Here is a 23,054-nt window from a genome sequence, read left to right as displayed (position 1 = left end):
TTATTGTTTCATGCTTTTCACACTGTTATAGTTTGAATCGAAGAAAAGAAGATAAAGATATTAATATAAGAGCGTGACGCTTTTCATGGCTAGTCAGCATTGTTTTCGTTCTCTTGCAAAGGAGTGATTGTGACTTCGAGTTCGTATTTGGCACCGCGTTTGTTGGCGACAATACCGTTAGAGAAGTGACGTGGGGGAAGAAGGGGATTTTGGGAGATACATTTATTTTCTGCCAATCCGTGGCAGAAGTATTTATATATTTGCCCGATAATTTACAAAGAAGTTTTCTTTTGGCTTTTGAAAGTATAAGATTTCTCACAGAGAGCCAGGGTCACAAGCACACCTGGGTGCCTTCCGTTCAGCTACGCTTTTTTCGATTTTTAATTCCTCTTCGGTGAAATGAGACAATCGAGAATCTGGATGTATATACACAATCGTTTATTTGAAAGTTCAACTGACTGATCTCAAGTCTTCAGTCTTACACTACTGTTGTTATTTTATTTCGATTTCCAGTTATTCTTAGGGCCATGAATTCATCACTTTGATTACTGTCTAATAGGGTCTAAATTTTGTAAAACACGCTTACGAAAAAGGCGAAAATGACAATTATGACAATTATGCAAAAGCCAACTTGAAAAAGCTACCGATTATCAACAAGTAAATACTAACCGACATGGTCAGATATTATCGATATTTCATCGGCAGAAATATTGGACAAGATGGCGGCCGCGCTTGCGCATTTCGTCCATAATGGCGTCCAAATAATATAAGAAACTGTATGGAAATTTGTAAAATTTCTAAAATATAACAATCAGGAGCTCACGGTCCCGTGTTCTCTCGATCGAGACATATTCATTGAATGCAAATTCAGTAGTCTTAGCGCGAAAATTAAATTAAAGCAAATCAAAATTCTGGCATCATGTCATCGCTCTGCCTCGAAAAATCCCATAGATTTACTTGCAGGTCTTCTTTTCTTTTTCTTTCCATCAAATAGAAGATCTGCGGTGCTCAAATTGTGTAAGTCATGGTACGAAACACTCTTCTTCGCAGATCGAGCCGTGATCGCCGCCATATTGAATTCTCTTGATATTCTATTGTTCCGGAATGTAATACGATATACCGCTGATAATTGTTAGCGGGCTCGAAATGTCCTTGATTTCTGGCGATGGTATTCAGAAAGAAAAGCATCCTAGCTTAGGAGATAGCCACTTTAAATTAAAGATTCAGTTCATTATAGAATTTCCTGTTATGAACTTACTTTGGGGCCAGTTGGGAGCGCGGACTCGTTTCCAGAACAGCGTCTGGTACTCGATCCCACGAACTACCTAATAAATGTTATCAATTAACTTGCATTTTAAATCGTTAACGGACACCTAACGACTACCGACGAAAATCTAAGACTAAGTGATGAAATTCTAACCGACAACCGACATAAGGATTCCCCTCCCCCTCATTTCGGACCCTCGTCTACTGTACATGTAATTCTTGTTAGAAAAAGTTTACCTACTGTCCTTACTAAGTTAATGGAAGTTGGTTGTGTTAGTTGATCTGATGCCGATTAATCAATTCGCTTACTTGTAACTAGATTTCACACAATGAAAAAAGTCCACACAATAGTTTCTTTTTGCATACTACAAGCAAACAATCAATTTCTAAGCCGGAATTCAGGACACTGTAGCAGATAAGCTTAAAAGTCCTACATCTCGATGAAAAAACCATACATGTCGAGAAATGAATCTAAGCTCTAAATAAATCTAAAAAAGAAAACAAAACTACTGACAAAGTGAATTCGAACCCTTTCATCCAAGAGATTTTCTAGGATTTTGTCGCTGCGATGAAACTCTTGCTATATCTTAGCTCACCTCTCACACAATCTCACAGTTATCTCCAAATCTCCTCGAAATGAACTGTAGCTCATTCTTGGTATAGGTTTCTAAATAGTCGGTCACTCCCGACAACAGAAACTATTACTTTACGACTGAGTCCTTATATCAATTTACAAAGTACTCGAGAACATTCCGGAAGCTTACAACACAACTATATTTTGGTAGTTTTACATCATGACTACGTTTGCAGTTATCATTATCTGTAATATGAACATGAGCATTCTCGAGCGATTACATAAGTCTAAGCTAACTTTCCGTAGTTAAAACATGACTCCTCGCCCTCTTCATTTTGATGGAATTCTTGGTTGAGGCTGCACTACTTTCTACTCTGTTTGTCTTGGTGGAGTTCCTTGTATAGGCGTATGAGTCTATCAGCCTCTCTTTTCAGACATTCAGAAGACTTACGGAATTCCTTTGCTAGTTCTTCGCTGCTGGCGATCGTCTTAGCTCCTGAATATATATTCACGATGCCGGCCAGCACTCCAAAACCAGCCATCGCTCGGGAAAGAGCCATTGTACCAGTTAATCCAGCCGTTGAAAGGGTTTCGCCTTCGACTGAGAGAGTACACGCGACCAGCCTTTTTATTTCCTCGGCTTGGCCGGTCGCGATATCCTTGGAATAGGATTCTGTGCTCGTTTCATGCTTCAGCCTTTCTAAGTATTCATCTGCTTCTTGCAGGTATTTACTACACTCACCCAACAGCGAGTGGAAGAGGTAAGTGGCGCAGAAGAGTGATGCTGTGGCTTCATTCACTTTTCTTCTGCTCTGCTCGTCCAGTTGGCCGTGCACCACGTTGGTTGTAAATGATGCAGCTGCTCCTGTGAACATACCGACAGCTCCTCCTGCAGCAAAGGGCAAGGTGGCTCCGCCTGTAAATGGAGCCAGCGAAAGACAAACCACAGAAACTAAACCTCCCACGGCTGACACACCTCCACCGACCTTTCTTGCGATACCAGTACCCTTTGTTACCTCTTCTAGTCTGCTGGTACATTCATCTATGACTTTAAAAGCTTTTTGGACTCTGGCCTCAAACTCTGTAATACTGTATCCCATGATGACGTCAAGATAATTTTCAACCATATTTTTCCAGAACAGTGCCTTTTTAAGGGGGTTTGGCTCTGTCAGTGAAAGTTGAAAATCGTCCCATGCCTTTTCTGGAACAAAATGCCATTTTTGGTGTTCCTTGGATTCATCGAAGCTTCTCATTAAAACATTAATTCTGGGAGGTGAGCAATCGATAACAAGATGACTCAGATTACTCTTAATGGCCCCTTTTTCGACTCGCCACTTTTGGCTGAGGCCATCGTGAGCTTTCCAGGCGTGACAGACGGCTTCCTCCTTCTTACTCTCATCTTTGATATCTGCCACAAGGCCCAGTTTGCTGACCAGCCGGCAACTCTCATCCCATCTCCACAACTGACTTGACCGCCCACGTTCTGGTTTCACGATCTCAAGAACTCCGCTTTTAATGCCTTTACGAATATTAATAACCAGTTTACCGCGGCTGTATTGGCTCACTATGAAGAAATATTTGGCGTCATTTGCGTTACGTGGCGCCATATCCGTTAGTCAATGGCTCGTTAATTAACAGACCCGTTGGAGTGCAGGAAGGATTAATCCCCTCTGTCACAAACGTCAGACTGGGTTATTACCTAAGTAACGAAAAAAAGACCTCTGCTTGATCTGATCACAGACTTGTTATGGCCAAATGTTACACTCAAATTCATTAGTATATAAACGATTAAGGATATTGCATGGCCACTGAGTGTTGATGATTTCCTTCACAAGTCAGGCGAACGACTCGAAGAGATATTATCATCTCAAAAAGGTAAATAAGTATCCACATAAGGACATAATTATACTACTCTGTTTATCGTATAGATATCAATCACATATTCAAACTGAATGAGCAGACGAGAGTCATGCAGAGCCGAAGAAAACAAGTTCTCAGAACTAAGAAGTGTATTCTTGAAAAAAAGTTGAAATAGGAAGAATTCTGCCATTTGTAACCTCTTTCCTAGTTTACTCTTATCGTTTTCTGCATGATGATTTGGCCTTTTATTTGAGGTGATAGGCAGCGTTTTGAGAAAAACAAATCTTTGACAATTTGCTGGATTTTCCCGAATGTTGTCGTTGCATTGAAACTCGCTTTATTCGAGTAACTTCGCGTTGCTTACTTTTCGTCTGATTGGCCTTTTATTGTCATCACAATCACTTTGATAATTTGTGAAAAGTTTACAGACATTTCTGGCATTTTTTTTGTTTCATTCTGCCAGCGTAATGAAACTCAAGATAAGTCAACCTAAAGGCCAGATTCCCGGAAAACAGGAAATCCCGGAAAGGCCGAAACCCAACACCAAGTCGAACTGCGATTTGGTCAACCTTGAGTCATTGCAATTCAGTCGCCTTTAATTGTGTTCGGTGAAGTTTTCTCACATATGTGTATTCCAAAACTCGGTCTTAGAAATACTTGTGCTGGTAAGAAACGGGATTTCTTTTCATTATTTTCGCTCGTTTTAAGCTAAGATAAAATGCTTTGTGCGTTGATAAGGTATTGCTTCGTGTTCGTTTACACGTTCTTTTCTTTCGGCGGTCGCTGTCGCCGGGTTTTGTTTCCCGTGTCCGAGACAATTAGAACGAGCTTAACAATAAAGCGAGCCGGGTCAGATTGAGGTTTAGACGAAACAGAATTTGTAAAGCGGAATGCCTATAAAATTAACAAAAATCAGCTGGTCCCATGCGCCGAAGGCAGTTTGAAGGACACAAAATAAACCTAAATGCGAATTGATCAAAGTTCTTTGATAGAGCACTGATACATTTATGCGAACTTATTTTATTTCCAAAGCAGCAAGCAAAAATGATGTCCACCTGAATGTTATTGAACTTACTGATATGGAGTAGGAGTTCATGAAACAATAAGAAGAAAATCGGTTGGTTTTCGATCTCTGTTCCTTTTGTAAATACAAATAACAAAGGTCATTCAAAATGTCCGCTTGTCTTGCATGCATGAGTTCGTGGTATAAAAGCGTGATCATCGTAATGGACTGCACTTACATTATTTCTTTGGATGTCCTTTGCAAGAACGATTCCTTTCTCAATTAGCAGCGAAAGCATTCAGCCATTTCTCGGTAATGAGCTTAAATTGTGATTTATTCACGGTAGTCACTCATGATTCAGGCTGTGAGGTCGGAATAAATACAAGTAGCGCCATAGATGTTTAAACATTTGATATTTCGGAGGCACAAGTTGGTAAATTCGACGACTTAGGCCCTTACGAGCAAATATTTCGATCATCATCGTACTTATAGGGTAACTTAACGATCAAACAACCATTGATGACGTAAAATGTTTAATACACGACTTTAAACGATCCAAATTATGCTTACCTTTTCTTGATGCTGCACAAACTTTGATGAATAGGCGACAGACAAGTTTCGTTACATCATATAAAAGAATCAGTATCTTTGCATTCACCTTGAGATTTCCTTGAAACGAAAGATTCGTAGAAAGTAGAAGGTAACTTGATTTCAGTTTAAACTGAGTTATCTCTTTGGAACAACGCCAGTTATTAAGCCTTTTTGGAAACGTTTCCTAGAAAATGACTCACTGTCCGGCGGTCACAGCCTCCGGGCAGGACTGGGACTGTAAATTTACATTCCGATGTAAAAAAGTATCATATGAAGGAAAATAACAATCATTTGTTGACACACGGCTTTACAACCTTAACCCTTTAACTCCCAGATCAAATTTTGAATTCTCCTTACTGTCAACCATGCAGTTCATATAATGTTAGTTCAGAGAATTTAGTGTTGGATCAACTAATTATCCCCAAATTGATATTTTTCTCTATTCCCATCACTTATCTGTTTGATATTGTATTGATATTGTAAGGAGAAATTCAGTCTTGGTCACTCACGGGAGTTAAAGGGTTAAAAGATCTTTCCACCAATTAACTGTTAGTCGAGGGTCTCAATAGGATGATGGTTTTTACGGGTGACGATTAATATCTTGGCAGTTTTAAGGGCCAACAGTATATTTCTTCGGGCTGCGATTAAAATAAAAAAATCACGTGAACATTTTTTACGGCTAGGGGTTAAAATTTGTCTATTTTTACGCCTGACAACTTAATTTTTTGGCCGTTTAATGGCTAGTGGTTAACTCCATTGAGATCCTCTTAGTTTTCAGGTTTTAGAGACGTTTCTGTCACTGCGAAATAATGTCCAGGAGGAAAGCCGAGCGGCGAATTTTTTTCCCCCGTCTTTCATTCAGCGCTTGTTTTTTTCACAACTGTTCTTAATCTAATTATTTTTTTGAGAATTTGTAGGTGTCTTGCGATTAGGGAAACTAAGAAATGACTGATGACTGCTACAACGTTTGGAGCAGAAACTGTACAAAACTGCTTTGTTTGTGTTAATAATCATGACTTGTTTTTCGAAATATAGCTTAGACCCGGCGAACCAAGAAGCAGTTAGGTGGGAACGCTTCTTCCGGTTTGTTGGTTATGAAGTCAGCTTGAAAAAGCGTGGCTGTAGTTGTTGACATCTGGGGGGAATTTTTTTTTTCTTTCACCCGAAAACTGTATCACTGTACTTGACAAAACTCATCCCTTACAAATACGGGCAGGCGGGTCAAATTATGAGTAAAATGAGTAGCAACTGACATCAAAATCGATCATGGTGTTTACCTTGTTTTTTCATCAAAAATTAAACCGCTTTACATTACAATGTTTTTAAACAACTACTAATGAGATAAAGTTATCTCATATCTATGTCTAAGAAAAGGCCAAAAAAATAATTAATTACTCGAAAGCTGTTGGGAAGCACCTTTACTTTGAAAGATTAATAACCTAATTTGTACTCTGAGATCTGTGTAATCCTATCGTTATCATATGATTTCAGGTAATACTGCGTTTTGCTTCCTATTCTTCCAATTTGTTTCGTAGCAATACTTTTCTAATCTATCTTGTGTCCAATTTTGATCAACGAAGACAGTTTCATTTGTTTTAGCGCCCCTCATATGCCGCATGTGCGCATGTAAACATAAATTATACTATCTAAGGCATAATAATGATTTATGTGGCTATATCTTTAAGAATAAGTACCAGATAAAGTCTGTTGACTTACTTATGTTTAAAAATTTCTTTTATAGCTGCTCAATGGTTAAATATATAGTAAGTCTTTCTCAACGCTTTTCGTTTTCCACGCTCGTACAGAGCTCGCAAAAGCACAACGGAACTTACAAAACATTGTGCGGACTAAATAACGACCCATCGAGAAAAGAGTATGTAATAATACGGTGTAAAAGTTACGTCATATTATGGTGATACATGAACGTTATCTGACAACATGGCTAGTGTTGCATTTCAAATTCTGCAAGACACCACTGAGATCTAGACACACTGTTGAAAAAAAATTCAACATCACTCAAAGCTTATTTTCAGTAACATTACTCCATGCTCTCTACCTTGAGTTCTTTGTATAGGCGTATTAGTCTATGAGCCTTTTCTCTCAAAATTTTAGAAAATTGTCGAAATTCACCGTAATTCGCGATTTGCTTTCCTCCATAATAAATGTCCTTCATGCTAGTCCATAAACCATAACCAAAGAACGATTCGGAAAGAACCTCTGCACCAGTTGTTCCAGCGGTCAGGAGAGTGTCTCCCACGATTGGGATGGTAAAATCAGGTGCTGCGGCAATTGTGGAAATTCCGACATCTGCTCCATCGCACACAAAAGAATTGGCCTCCATAAACATGACCAGTCTTTTTATTTCCTTGGCGTGGTGGTAAATTTTCTTAACAAATTCTAAGGTTTCGAAGGCCTCCCCAAGTAATGCACATTTCTCTGCTGCCATAGATTTTTCGTGAAACGATATTTGTTCATGTTCCTGTTTGTCTAAATATTCATTCGCTTGTTGAAGGCATTTACCATACTCACTCAGCAGCGAGTGGAAGCTACAGGTGGCACAGTGAAGAGACCCTATGCCTTCATGGACGTTCTTTCTCCTCTCCCTATCCAGATGGCAGTCTACCAGTTTTGCTGTTAATGATGTGACTTTCCCTGTGAGTGAACCGATAGTTCCACCTACAGTGAGAGCCAAACTAACGCCAGCTGTAACCGGAGCTAACAACAAACCAGCTATCGCTGCCCCGCCTCCAGCGACAGCCACACTTCCACCGACTGTCTGTGCGATACCAGTACCCTTCGCTACCTCCTCGAGGCGGCTGATACATTCATCTATGTCTTCAAATACTTTATAGACTTTGGTCTGGTACTCGTTAAAACTGTATCCTATGATGACGTCAAGATAATTGCCAGCCACATTTTTCCAGAAGAGCGCCTTTTTAAGAGGATTTGGATCTGTCAGTGATAGTTGGAAGTCGTCCCATGCCTCTTCTGGAACAAAATGCCATTTTTGGTGTTCACTGTCTTCCTTGAATTTTCTCATGAAAACCTGAGCAGTGGGAGGCGAACCATCGATAACGAGATGACTCGAATTACTCACAATGGCTGCTTTTTCGACTCGCCACTTTTGGCTGAGGCCATTGTGAGCTTTCCAGGCATGACAGACTTCTTCTGCCTCAATGCCCAGTTTGCTGACCACCTGATCTTTGATATCTGCCACAAGACCCAGTTTGTTGACCAGACGACCTTTGATATCTGCCACAAGGCCCAGTTTGCTGACCAGCCGACAATTCTCATCCCATCTCCAAAGCTGACTTTCCCGTCCACGTTCTGGTTTCACGATCTCAAGAACTCCGCCTTGGATGCCTTTACGAATATCAATAACCATTCTACCGCGGCTGTATTGGCTCACTATGAAGAAATATCTGACGTCATCTCCGTTACGTGACTGCATCTCGGTAAGTTAAAAGTTCTCAAGTTATTTTCCTCAGATTAGTTGGAAGGAAGGAAGGAGTAATCCCTACCTATGTAAAGAAAAGAGAGATCTCCTTAGACAGGTTTACAGACTTGCTGTGCCCAAATTCATTTGATAATCAAGCTCACTAGTGTACCAAAAATAGACGAGGATACTATCTTCATGTGGCAACACGTGGATGCGATTTTTATCTTCGAGTATTGATAACTCTGTCACACGTAAGCGATGAGCAAGAGTGAGAGACAACAACTGAACACAAGAGGGTAAAATCGTATCGTATTCATATGCAGTTATGTTCATATGTATTGAACAGTTCTGTCTGACGAGCGCTTAGGCGCGAAACTCAGAGTCACTGAGAATCGATGCGTCCTCTTTAATTCTTTAACTTATGTATACTTAGCTCTGCTACCACAGCACTGAGTACTTTATGCCAAGGTAGACTCTACCCCCACATTCATTTATATATATATATATATATATATAGATATATATGTTGTAATTAAGTAACGAGAATCTCAGGATCATGCAGCTAGATCACCTGCTACTTCAAATTCAGAAATGAAAACAAAACAAGCTCTTCTTAAAAAAACAGACATGTCCTCCTCTCAAGAAAAGTTGTACGTAACCTTAAAAATGTTTTGAATTGGGCCCTTCGTAAAAAGTTAGAACGCTCATCATGTGATAAACCCCATTACCATGACGACAACGTTGTCTTTACAATTGAAATGTAAATGGCACGTTCACTGCCCACGCTGAAAATTTTCGGAACAGGAGAAATTCTGGTTTTTATCGATATCTCGGATGATAATTCACCAAGAGCAAACAAATGTAATAGCTTGAATGGGCAAACGCTTTCCAATTTTTACATCTATCACTGTTCGGCTTTAATTTAGATAAGATAAGCGGTGTTCTGGAGAAATAACCCTTATGACATTTCTCTCATTCTTTCGGGAAATCGGAAAATCGCTTTGCGTAATATCCTATTGCTATCCTTTTCCTCTGATCGCCAAACTTGAAATGCCCGATCAATTTCACTGGCTTTAAATTTCGGCTTTTTTTTATCATTTATTAAATAATTTTGATCCATTTCAGAATTTTTAGACACACATTTACTATAATTTTTCACTGTGCCAAACGTAGTGAAAACCAGAGGCCAGATTCCCGGAAAACAGGAAATCCGGGAAGCCGAAACTCGACACCAAATTTAATGCATTTTGGTCAACCTTGAGTTCATATAGTTCGCCTTTTACCACCGTGAAGTTTTCTCGGACATATGTTTTTCAAAAGTCGGCCTCAGTGATAGTTGTAACGGTAAGGAACGGGATTTCTTATCGTTCTTTTCGTTATCAAACAGGCTCATATACTGTGTATGGTGTTAGGGTATTGTTCCCGTCCGTATAAAGCTTCTTTTCCTTCGGCAGCCGCGCTCGGTTCGAATTCCCGTGTCTGAGAGATCTAGAATGAGTTAAATAAAAAAGCGAGATAGCTCATTTGATTCCCAACCCTGAAGCAAAAGTATCGACCAAAATACTCTCGAACGTGCTGATGCGGCGGAAGAGTTCAATGAAACGATGATAGGAAGCATTTCAGTGATTTTTCGAGCTCTGTTCCTCTTGCATAAATAATAAAAATAATTCAACATTTCCAGTTTTCTTGCGTGTGCATGTTCACAGTGTTATAACCGTAATGGACTGTACTAAACTGAAGTGTATTGTAGACATCCTGCGAGAGCCTTGAAGAATGATTCCCCTCTCAATTAGCAGCGAAAGGTTTTGACCATTTCTCGGTAATCAGCCCAAACTGTGTTTGATTCACGGTAATCGTTTTCGATTTGGCAACATTCTGACAATGAAGTCCAATGAAGCAAAAGTGGTGCCATACGTGTGTTTCAAATTTTTATGTTTTGGAGGCAGTAGTAGATCAATTGCGACGGTCGACAAAATGTGTTGGTTAAAGGATCAAACGATTGCTCGTGACAGAAAATGTAACTAGGAATGTTTAATCTAAATCAAACAAGCAAACCATCTAAATGCAAGGTTTCTTCTCTTTGCGATCTTAAGGTTTTTGATTGTTAACATTGGAGATATACTATGATAGAGTAAAGAGCATTTTCAACAAAGTCGAGAATAAACACACTCTAAAGGTGCATTTATAAGGTGTATGCGTAAAAATATTTGATGCATGTAATTTTTTGATGCCACCAGATAATCAAATATGCTCCATATCTCCTCAGGGAACTACTTGATGACTTGAATTCAACATATATGACCGAGTTCAACGCTAGATACCTTAACAATGAATGATTTACTGGGTTATCTAAGTTTGAACAATCCAAATTACACTTACCTTTACTTCGAAGCTACACAAACTTTGGTAAGTAGACGACAAACAAGTTCCGTTACGTGATATCAAGGAATCAGTATCTTTGAGTGCGACTTGGGATTACCTTGAAATGGAAGATGCGTGGAATGTAGAAGGTCACTTGATCTCTCTTATACATGCACAACACCAGTCAGGTTACGTTTATTTATAAAGGATTTTCCTAGAAATTTGCGCTATTTATCAAACGCAAGGTCAAAACGGCTAGATATTGGCGGTTTTTTTTTAACTGTTTAACTGTATGGACCGAGAAGAAGCTGTATGTTCGAACGAAAACTCACGCTTTGGAAACCGAGCAGAGGCAGCTCTCGTCCGTATTTTCGCTCTCTCACTAGAAAATTTGCTCTCTCGTGCCCATCTTCTTCCATTATGCGCATGCTCTTCGCTGTTAGTCTGCCAATCGATAGTCTTAAAGTGGCATCATAAACCTTTTTAGGGATTTAAATTGTAAAAATTCAATTTCACTGAATATCGATGTCTTCCTTGTTGCTGTTGTTACTGTTGTTTTTGCAGTGGTACTCAGTAGTTAAAATTGTTCTTTAGCGTATGCCTGTAGGCCCAGAAAACAAGTGTGAAAAAAAAAAAAACATTTTTTTAGGGTGGCTGAGGTTGTTGACATCTGGATGGTATTTTTTCTTTTTTATCCAAAAACCGGACGAGGCATCATCGTTTCTAACAGAAAGGGTGCTTGAACTGCCTAACAAGAAGAAATAGGAGCAGATGGGCAAAAGAATGATGGAAATGAATAAAAATCAAACTTATTTAAATTAAAAAGTGATCATCGGCGCGATCATGGGGTTGACCTTTCTCATCAAAATCATATCAGTTTACACAACATACAAGATTATGAACAACAATCGAAAAATAAAGTTACATCTCACATGTAAGTTCATGAAAAAGAACAAGAAGATCAATTTCTTCAAAACTATAAGGAAGCACTTGCCTCATAAGCTTTGTAATTTTTTTTTCAACGCACGATCTCTTCAAACCTACTAGTATGACATTTGAAGATATATTTATACTCTTATATGATATCAGTCATCCAGCTGCGTTTTATTACGGATCCCTTCTATCTATTTGTAATGATACTTATCTGATGCTGTGTCCTGTGTCAGATGTCAATCAACGTAGTCTGTTATTCGTTTTGGCGCCTCTCATGAGCGGCTTGAGCGCAACTATACGTAAATGATACGGTCATATGTGTAATTAAATTTACAAGAAACAGTACCACATACATCTCTAGATTATTTAATTACACTTCTTTTAAAAATCGCTGTTGTAGCTGCTCGATGATTTACGATTTAATGTAACGAACATTTTGCAAAACGGTCGCATTTTTCCACGTTCTTACTGGGCTCGCGAAAATACTACGGAACTTAAAAAAATATCCGCGTGAACTTTATGTCAAATCATCGAATAAGGAATATACCATACTATAGTGCTGTTGTTACGTTATAAGATAGCGATGCTCAAAATTCATCATGCATTAATCGACTACCTGGCCAGTGTTGCTGTTTAAATTCTACGTGATGGCACTATCGAGATCTAGTCACGCTACTGAAAGAAAAATCGTCTCCATTACAACACTAAGAGCTTATTTTCAGTCACACAACTGCTTGCACTCTTCATCTCGATGGAGTTCCTTGTAAAGGCAAATTAGTCTATCGGCCTCTTCTCTCAAAGTTTCAGAAGAGGTGCGAAATTCCTCCGCTAATTCACCGCAACTTTGTATTTTCTTTGCACCTGAATATATATCAAAGATGCCAGTCAGCACTCCAAAAGCAGCCAGTGATCCGGAAAGAGCCTTTGCACCAGTTGATCCAGCGCGCAGAAGGGTTTTGCCCACGACTGGTATGGTAACTCCTGGTGCTGCAGCACTTGTGGAGATTCCGATATCCGCTCCTCTGTAAACAAAAGCATTGGCCTTAATAAACGTAACTAGCCTTTTTATTTCCTTGGCATGGTCGTATATGTTCTTAGCAACTTTGCCAGTCGCGCTGGCCGTCTCCACATATGTGTCCTCTTTTACTGCCACAACTTTTCCGTCGATGGAATCTGTGCACGTTTCATGCTTCTGGTTTTCTAAAAACTCATTTGCGTCTTGTAGGTATTTACCATACTCTCCCAATAGCGAGTGGAACCTATAAGTGGTGCAGAAGAGAGAGGCTGTGGCTTCATTCACTTTCCTTCTTATGCGCTTATCCAGTTGGCCGTGTGCCAAGTTTGATGCTAATGAGGTAGCTGATCCTGTGAGCGCACCGATACCTCCTCCTACAGTGAGAGCCAAACTAACGCCAGCTGTAAATGGAGATAATAAAATACCAGCTATTACAGCTCCACCTCCAACGACAGTCACACTTCCCCCAACCGTTCCTGCGATACCAGTACCCTTTGTTACTTCTTCAAGGCTGCAAGCACATTCATCTATAACTTTGAAAGCTCTACGGACTCTGGCCTCGAACTCTTCAATACTGTATCCTATGATGACATCAAGATAATTATCAGCCATATTCTTCCAGAACAGCGCCTTTGCTAGGAGGTTCGGCTCTCGTAGTGAAAGTTGGAAATCTTCCCACGCTACTTCTGGAACAAAATGCCATTTCTGGTGTTTACTGAGTTTACTGTCTTCGTTGAATTTTCTCATGAAAACCTGAGCAGTGGGAGGCGAACCATCGATAACGAGATGACTCAGATTACTCATAATGGCTGCTTTTTCGACCCGCCACTTTTGGCTTAGGCCCTCGTGAGCTTTCCAGGCGTGACAGACGGCTTCTTCCTTCTTACTTGCACCTTTGATGTCTGCCACAAGGCCCAGTTTGCTGACCAGCCGACAACTCTCATCCCATCTCCACAACTGACTTGATCGTCCGCGTTCTGGTTCCACCATCCTAAGAATACCACTTTTCTTGCCATTTTTAATATCAAGAACCAGTTTACCTCGACTGTATTGGCTCACTATAAAGAAATATTTAGTTTCTTCTCCGTTACGTGGCTGCATCTCGATAAGTCAATGGCTCTTCAGCTATTTTGAACGAATCACTTGGAAGGAAGGATTGATCCGTCAGTATCGGGTCACTACCTGAGTAATAAAAAGACATATCTCTGCTTGACCGTTTCACAGCTCAGACTGGTCAAATTTGATACTCAATCTCACCAGTGTAACAAATAAATGCGTGTGGTCAAGATGTCTGGACTATGACCGAGTTCTTTTGCTGTTGTTTTTAGGAAACGCCAAAAAAAAAAAAACAACCCAGAAAAAGAACGAGGCTAATATCCAGCCACCTTGACCGAACAAGCCTGGTCAATAAAATAGGTAGTACATAGCAAAAAGATTGCGACATGATAAAAATAAAGGATGAATTAAATTGTATATTTCGAGAGCCGGGAAAGAAATCGAACAGCATTTTAAGCACAATAAACCAACGGGAGGCATTTGATGTTCTGTTTGTTCAGTGCATGTTCTACTTTTTTATGCGACTCGATCACCGAAATTTTCAGAGAAGATAAGAAGTCCACTCCATGCAATTTATTACTTGCGCGGGATCAAAGTGGGCAGTCCCGAGCGGGCAAGATGGGCCCATCTTGCCCACTCGGGTGGCCGATAAGAACACAGGACTTGCCTTATATTGCCCACAGGCACTACTAACTGTATAATAATCCAGAATGTCCCATGGCCATGGGGTAAGAATTTCATTCTCGAGTGTTGATAATTTCCCTCAATTTACAGCGAACGAGTGAAAGATATCTCCTCGAGAATCCAAATTCGTATTCACATGCGGATATGTAATGTGTTGTTTGTCAAAATAAACGACAATTTCAAAAAGCAATTTAAGACCGCTGCGGATCATTCAGAGATCACCCACATAAAAACATTTCTTGTCGAAAAGCCACCACAGCTTCCGAAATAAAGTTCTCTTTAGAGAAAAAAAGTATTTCGTTCAATTGATTAGCCTTGTTATCACCATTAAAATTCAGAAAGCTCGAAGATATATTTATTTACTTTACTTTTTTCCCTCTCTCTTACGTGATGAAAAACCCAATAAGCCTTCCCAAAGGTCAGATTCCCGGAAAACAGGAAATCCGAAAAGATCGAAACCTGAAACCAAAATGAATTGAAATTTGGTTAACCTCGAAAGTTGGACGCATATATTTTAAAACTCAACCCAAATGGCACTTGTATTGGTACGGAACGGTTTTTTTCGAGCTTTTCGTTATCATACAGGATTTTGTGCTGTGCACGGTGTAAAAATTATCATTACCTATCCCTCCCTGCCCTTAAAAGTGTCGAAGTGCTTCGGCGGTTGTGGTCTGTTTGTCCGAGGAGTTACGTGTCTGGGCAGAACGAGACTGAGTTGAACGATGAAGCGAGAAGGTCAGACTAACAAGGGAAATTATCCGGTCCTATTCGCCAATTTTACATGGAAATATAACAAGCCCTCTTTTCTGAGAATTTATCAGACTTGTTGGAGAAGGCATCATGTACAATTAAGTAAGCTTAATCATAAGCTTTTCAACCCCTGAAGCAATTCGTCGACCTAAATGAAGTGAACCTCGCTGACACGAAGTAATATTTCGCGAAACAACGCCGGTGATAAGAACCGTTTTAAATTTAGATCTCTTATCTCTCTTTAGTAGAAATCACTAAAACATGCAGAAAAGGTACAACTGACCAAGGTTAATTCTTTAAAATGATAGCAATGAAGCGTGAGAAACGTGATGGAGAGCGATGAAGTTCTTTAAAAATATGTGCTTTGAAAGGATTTGAAGCAATGATTCATCTTTCAATTAGCAGCGAAAGGTTTTGGCCACTTCTCGGAAATCGTCTGACATTGTGCTTGATCCACAGTAATCATAAATTATTTATCAACATTTAGACCGTGAGGTCTAAAGAGACAGAAGTCAAGCCATAAATATTTCAACATCTGATGTTTTGGAGCAGCAAATAACTTTCGACGACTTATTTGACCCAGTTAAACGATCTAAAATTTTCGATCATCATCGTGTTTGGTGCACGCAACGTGAGGCGGCTAAAAAGCGATCGAACAATCGCTCGTGACGCATATGCAAAATGTTTCAAATGAAAATGTTTAATCTAGGTCAAAAGTGGCACCATTTAAATGCAAGCTTGAGACAGGCGGCCGAGCAAACAATCATGCTTTTCAAAATGATGGTCAACGATGAATTGATATTTGGCTATGATTTTACCTTTGCTAAACCTTGACTTCCAACAACTCCCCCCAAAATGTTTCTCCTCTTTGCCGGCTCCATGAATTCACGATTGACACCAGAGTGAAGAGCATTTGCAACCAAGTCACGAACCAATGCACTCAGCCATGATTTAGCTGATGAATATTTTCCTATTACGCCCAATGATATCAAAGTGGAGCCAATTTGGTGAGCTCTTCAGAGCACTATTTGCTTTAAGCAAGAGTTCAGCGCTTAATGCATTTAATGCAACCATGAATAGTGAAATGGATTAAGACGATCCAAATTATGCTTACCTTACTCATGGAATTCTACGCTGCAGAAAATTTGATGAAGAAACTGAGATCTAGACGAAAAGAAATCGCGGAGACAAAATCAAGGAATCGGTGTCTTTGTGTGTAACCAAAGGTTGCTCTAAAGGAGCTTGAAGGTAACTGGATCTTCTCACCCGGTAACTATGTTGTGTTTATTCAAACATTTCGTAGAGAACGACTTATTGCGAGGCCCCACAGCTTCCGAGTGGGACTGGGAATGAAAACATGATTCCGTTGCCAAGGAAGTTTACTGGTGATGGAGTAAAATGAGCGAGGTGGAAATCACACGGCTGTGCACCTTTGATAGATCTTTCCCGAAAACTGGTTGTCAGGTTTAATACAATTAGTCAGCTTTGAGCCTCTAATGTGTTAAAATTTTGTTCCAAAAACATCAGCTTTTTGAGAGTCGGACGAGAGCCGCCACTTTGGGAGGGCAGGCGCAATGGGGGAGGGGAGGGGGGTATCTTGTATCCCAGTAATGTATTCTTTGAAGATGTTATGTCCACTTGAATTGAATGTCTAATCAAAATATAGTTGTAGGATTTTGTATGACATGATAAGTAGTAGGAATTCGACATGCTGAGTGCTTCGTCAACTGTATTTTATTTATATTTTGCGGTGGATTTTACAATATAATACAAATACTATATACAATTCAGGGAATTTTTGTTAAAGCCTTTCTCGATATAAATTTCCTGCAGCTTCAGCTCTAAGGTTTCTCCTCTTTGCAGTTTAAAGTTTTAAGTTGTTAAACATTCGAATTACAAGTCGAGTAATTCTTTGATGCCGCCATCGAGTCTGTATGGAGCATATTTGATAATCTCTCCAGAGAACTACTTGATGACTTGAATTCAACATATATGACCGAGTTCAACGCTAGATACCTTAACAATGAATGATTTACTGGGTCATATAAGTTTGAACAATCCAAATTACGCTTACCTTTACTTGAAGCTACACAAACTTTGGTAAAAAGGGCGACAAACAAGTTCCATTACATGATATCAAGGAATCAGTATCTTTGAGTTTGACTTGGGATTACTTTGAAATGGAAGATGCGTGGAATGTAGAAGGTAACTTGATCTCTCTCAAACAACACAAGTCAGGTTACGTCTATTTATAAAGGATTTTCCTAGAAATTTGCGTTATTGATCAAGCGCGAGGTTCAGATGGCTGGATATTGGTTGAGTTCTTTTTTTACGGTTGTATGGACCGAGACGAGGCTGTATGGACCGAGACGAGGCTGTATCGGCGGAAGAAAAATCACGCTTTGGATACCGAGCAAAGGCAGCTCCAATCCGTATTTTCAATCTCTCACGAGAAAATTTATTCTCTCCTGCCCATCTTCCTCCATTATGCGCATGCTCCTCGCAGTTAGTCCGCCAATCAATAGCCTTTATGTAGCACCATAAACCTTTGTAGGGGTCTAAATTTAAAAAAATTTAATTTCACTGAAAATCGATTTCGTCCCTGTTGCCATTGTTACTATTTTTTTTTGCAGTGGTACTCAGTAGCCCAGGAAACAAGAGTGAATGATTCATTTTTAGGGTGGCTGAGGTTGTTGAAATCTAGATATTATTTTTTCTTTTTACCCAAAAACCGGATGAGGCATCAACATTTATAACAGGAAGGTTGCTTGCACTGCACATCACGAAGAAATAGGAGAAGATGCGCCTAAAAGTGATGGAAATAAATAAAAATCAAACTTATTTTATTTAAAAAGTGACCATCGGCGCGATCAGGGGGTTTAACTTTCTCATCAAAGTCATATCACACTTATCATGTAATAAGCAACCATAGCTGGGGTGTGTCAACACAAGCCGTGTGCGACCCGCTTTATTATGTCTTACAGAAACTCTGAAAAGCTGACAATATTACAAGCAAACAACTAATAATACATTAAACGCACTGACCCTTATGCATACTCTTTGTAAATATGTTTATGAAAAACGCACTGACTTATGTATATTCTGTATAAATATGTATATGAAAAACTGACAGCCCTCACTCATTGGGTATTTAATCTTGAGGGCGCAGAGACATTCGTAAGCCGCGAATGAATATGAATGAAAGCAGCGCAGTATATATACCGGCTCTCTGATAATAAAGCAATTGTAGCGACATACCATGCAACACCCCACAAAATAAGTTACGTAACTCATGATAAATTAACATCTATTTGTATTAATACTTATCTGATACTGTGTCCTGTGTCAAATGTCAATCAACATAGTCTGTTATTCGTTATTGCACCTCTCACAAGCCGCGTGAGCACAACTAAACGTAAATTTTACAATCATATGTGTCATTAGATTTGCAAGAATCAGAAGCAAATTAAATGAGACTGAAACGGAAAACTTTTTCAGATTATTCAATTACGCTTCTTTTAAAGATCATTGTTGTAGCTGCAAGATGATTTACGATCTAATGTAACGAACATTTTGCCAAATGGTCGCATTTTTCTTCGTTCTTATTGGGCCTGCAAAAATACAGCGGAACTCAAAAACTATCCGCGTGAACTTTGTGTCAAACCACCGAATAAGGAATATGCCATACTGTTGTGCTGTTGTTACGTCATCAGATAACGATGCCTTAAATTCATCAAGCATAAATCGACTACCTGATCAGTGTTGCAGTTTAAATTCTATGTGATGGCATTACCAAGACCTAGTCACACTATTGAAAGAAAAATCGTATCGCTCACAACCCTGAGAGTTGACTTTCAGTCACATCACTGCTTGCACTCTTCATCTCGATGGAGTTCCTTGTAAAGGCAAATTAGTCTATCTGCCTTCTCTCTCAAAGATTCAGAGGAGGTACGAAATTCCTCCGCTAATTCACCGCAACTTTGGATTTTCTTTGCACCTGAATATATATCATAGAAGCCAGTCAGCAATCCAAAACCAGCCAATGTTCCGCTAAAAACCTTCGCACCAGTTGATCCAGCGATCAGAAGGGTTTTGCCCACGACTGGTACGGTAACCCCTGGTGCCGCAGCACTTGTGGAGATTCCGATATCCGCTCCTCTGTAAACAAAAGCATTGGCCTTAATAAACGTAACTAGCCTTTTTATTTCCTTGGCATGGCCGTATATGTTCTTAGCAACTTTGCCAGTCGCGCTGGCCGTCTCCAAATATGTGTCCTCTTTTACTGCCACAACTTTTCCGTCAATGGAATCTGTGCACGTTTCATGCTTCTGTTCTGTTAAAAATTTATCTGCGTCTTGCAGGTATTTACCAAACTCTCCCAGCAGCGAGTGGAACCTATAGGCGGTGCAGAAGAGAGATGCTGTGGCTTCATTTACTTTCCTTCTCTTGTGCTTATCCAGTTGGCCGTGGACCAAGTTGGCTGTTAATGAAGCAGTTGATCCGGTAAGCGCGCTTATACTTCCTCCTACAGTGAGAGCCAAACTAACGCCAGCTGTAACTGGAGCTAACACAATGCCAGCTATTGCAACTGCACCTCCAACAACAGACACACTTCCCCCGACCGTCCCTGCGATACCAGTACCCTTTGTTACCTCTTCAAGGCTGCAGGCACATTCATCTATAACTTTGAAAGCTCTACGGACTCTAGCCTCGAACTCTTCAATGCTGTATCCTATGACAACGTCAAGATAATTGTCAGCCATTTTCTTCCAGAACAGCGCCTTTTCAAGGGGGTTTGGCTCTCTTAGTGAAAGTTGGAAATCGTCCCATGCTACTTCTGGAACAAAATGCCATTTTTGGTGTTCACTGTCGTCCTTGAATTTTCTCATGAAAACCTGAGCAGTGGGAGGCGAACTATCGATAACGAGATGACTCGAATTGCTCACAATGGCTGATTTTTCGACTCGCCACTTTTGGCTTAGACCGTCGTGAGCTTTCCAAGCGCGACAGACGGCTTCTTCCTTTTTACTTGCACCTTTGATATCTGCCACAAGGCCCAGTTTGCTGACCAGCCGACAACTCTCATCCCATCTCCACAGTTGACCTGATCGTCCGCGTTCTGGTTCCACGATCTCAAGAATACCACTTTTCTTGCCATTTTTAATATCAAGAACCAGTCTACCGCGACTGTATTGGCTCACTATGAAGAAATATTTAGTTTCTTCTCCGTTAGGTGGCTGCATCTCGGTAAGTCAATAGCTCTTCAGCTATTTTCAACGGATCAGTTGGAAGGAAGGATTAATCCCTCAGTATCGGGTCACTACCTAAGTAATGAAAAGACATATCTCTGCTTGAATGGTTCACAGCTCAGACTGACCAAATCTGATACTCAATCTCACCAGTGTAACAAATAAATGCGTTTAGCTAAGATGTCTGGACTTTTGCCGAGTTATTTTATTGTGTTTTTTTTTTATGAGGGGGGGGGGGGGGGGGGACCAAGACAAGTTGGGTTCCATAAAAATGCAAGAAAAGGGGCAATATCCAGTCACCTTGATCGAAAAAGCCTGGTCAGTAAAATATTTATTGCATAGCAAAAAGATTTCGACATGATAAGAATAAGGTATATGACTAATAATTTCGAGAGCCGAAAAAGAAATCGAACAGTATTTTTATCACAATAAATCTACGAGAGGTGTTTGATGTTCTGTTTGTTTTGGCTGTCTTCTGCTGCTTTATGTGACTCCATCGCCGAAATTGGTACAGAACATAAGAAGTCCACTCCACGCAATTTATTACCTGCGCCAGATCAAAGTGGGTAGTCCCGAGCGGGCAAGATGGGCCCATCCTGCCCACTCGGGCGGCCAATAAGAACATAGGATTCGCTTCATATTGCCCGCAGGCACTACTAGCTGTATAGTAATCGAGGATATCACATGGCCACGCGTGGGTACGAATTTTATTTTCGAGTGTTGATTGGTTCCCTCACAGTTTACAGCGAACCAGTGAAAGATATCTCCACGTAAAGACAAATTCGTATTTACATGCAGACATGTCATGTGTTGCTGGTCAAAATCAACGAAAATTTCAAAAAGCACCGGATCATGCAGAGATCAACTGAGCGGAACGAGAAGAGCGAGAAATCCAGACAAACAAGAGAGAATTATCCGGTCCTATTCGCCTGCTTTACATAGAAATATAACAAGCCCATTTTCTGAGAATTTATCAAACTTGTTGGAGAAAGTACCGTTTACAATTAAGTGAGCTTTATTATAAGCTTTTCAACCCCTAAAGCACCATGTCGACCTAAATATAGTTAACCTTGCTTACACGAAGTTGTAATAGGTCGCGAAACAATGCCGGTGATAAGCACCATTAATTTTCGATCTCTAATCTCTCTTTAGTAGAAATCACAAAAACATGCAGGAAAAGCTATCACTGACAAGTTAATTTAACATGTTTTCTCACATATGTGAGTTCCTAGCAATAAACGTGAGAAACGTAATGGAGAGCATTGGAGTTATTTTAAAATATTTGCTTTGCATATTGTTTGAATCAATGATTCCTCTTTCAATAAGTAGCGAAAGGTTTTGGCCACTTCTCAGAAATCGGCTGAAATTGCGATTCATTCACAGTAATCATTGATTATTTATCAACATGTAGACCGTGAGCCCTAAAGAGACAGAAGTCAATGAAGTCAAGTCAATGAATATTTGAACACCTGATGTTTTGGGGCGACAAGCTAATTGTGTTGCAGGCAACGTGGGGTGTCTAAAAAGGAATCAAACAATTGCTCGTGACGCATATGCAAAATTTTTCAAATGAAAATGTTTAATCAAGTTCAAACAGAGCACCCATTTAAATGCAAGGTTCAGACGGGCGGCTGAGCAAACAATAATGTTAATAATGTTTTTTAAAAATGATGGTCCCCGATTAATTGATATTTGGCTGTGATTTTACTTTCGCTCAACCTTGGCTCCCATTAACTCCCGTTGAAATGTTTCTCCTCTTTGCCGGCACCATGAGTTCACGAATGATACTACTTCGCAACCAAGTCACTAACAAATGCACTTAACCATGACTTAGCTGATAAATATGTTTCTGTTTTGCCCTATAACGTCGAAGTGGAGTCAATTTTTCTCGATCCTCAGAGCAGTACTTGTATTCAGCATAAGTTCAGCGCTTAATGCTTTAAAAGCAACAATGAATAGTCACACGGATTAACATGACAGACGATCCAAACTATACTTACCTTACTTACGCAATTCTACGCTGCACAAACTTTGATGAAAAAACTGTGAGACGACAAACAATTGTGGAATCAAGGAATCGGTATCTTCGAGTTCAACCAAAAGTTGCCCTAAAGGAGCTTGAAGGTAACTGCACCTCCTCATCCAACAGCTGTTACGTAGCTCTTACTTGGTGTAGAAAACTAGACAAGACACAGTATACGTCACACTATTATTTTCATTGTTTTCTTATTTCTGGTTGCCATGAAATTCTATTGTGACGTATAGTGTCTTCT

At 39.9% G+C, this 23,054-nt stretch overlaps 2 protein-coding genes across 4 annotated transcripts; both read right to left on the bottom strand.

Annotated features, from left to right (window-relative positions):
• Positions 1-2,062: 2,062 nt before the first annotated feature.
• LOC113666613 (uncharacterized) lies at positions 2,063-16,785 on the bottom strand. Its single transcript, XM_089181581.1, has 4 exons — positions 16,647-16,785; positions 12,752-14,224; positions 7,337-8,754; positions 2,063-3,457 (listed from the first exon to the last, which is right to left on the bottom strand). The coding sequence occupies exons 2-4, from the start codon at positions 14,141-14,143 to the stop codon at positions 2,203-2,205; spliced, it is 4,065 nt and encodes a 1,354-aa protein (XP_089037707.1). The 5' UTR covers positions 14,144-14,224; positions 16,647-16,785; the 3' UTR covers positions 2,063-2,202.
• A 1,680-nt stretch (positions 16,786-18,465) lies between these two features.
• On the bottom strand, positions 18,466-23,037 carry LOC113666666 (uncharacterized). Of its 3 annotated transcripts, none has more exons than XM_089182267.1 (2): positions 22,782-23,037; positions 18,466-20,856 (listed from the first exon to the last, which is right to left on the bottom strand). In XM_089182267.1, exon 2 carries the CDS (start codon positions 20,773-20,775, stop codon positions 19,396-19,398), a length of 1,380 nt encoding a protein of 459 aa, XP_089038393.1. In that variant the 5' UTR covers positions 20,776-20,856; positions 22,782-23,037; the 3' UTR covers positions 18,466-19,395. The 3 variants fall into 3 exon arrangements, with proteins under 3 accessions (XP_089038393.1, XP_089038396.1, XP_089038397.1); XM_089182270.1 differs by having other exon boundaries at positions 18,466-20,852; positions 22,778-23,015; XM_089182271.1 differs by having other exon boundaries at positions 22,791-22,945.
• Between the last annotated feature and the right edge of the window lie 17 nt (positions 23,038-23,054).

The sequence above is a fragment of the Pocillopora damicornis genome, chromosome 9 (assembly GCF_964200805.1).
Source record: "Pocillopora damicornis chromosome 9, jaPocDami1.2, whole genome shotgun sequence".
In the NCBI taxonomy this organism is placed as follows: Eukaryota; Metazoa; Cnidaria; class Anthozoa; order Scleractinia; family Pocilloporidae; genus Pocillopora; species Pocillopora damicornis.
The sequence above is the reverse complement of the archived record's forward strand: the minus strand, read 5'-3'. Positions and strand labels throughout refer to the sequence as shown.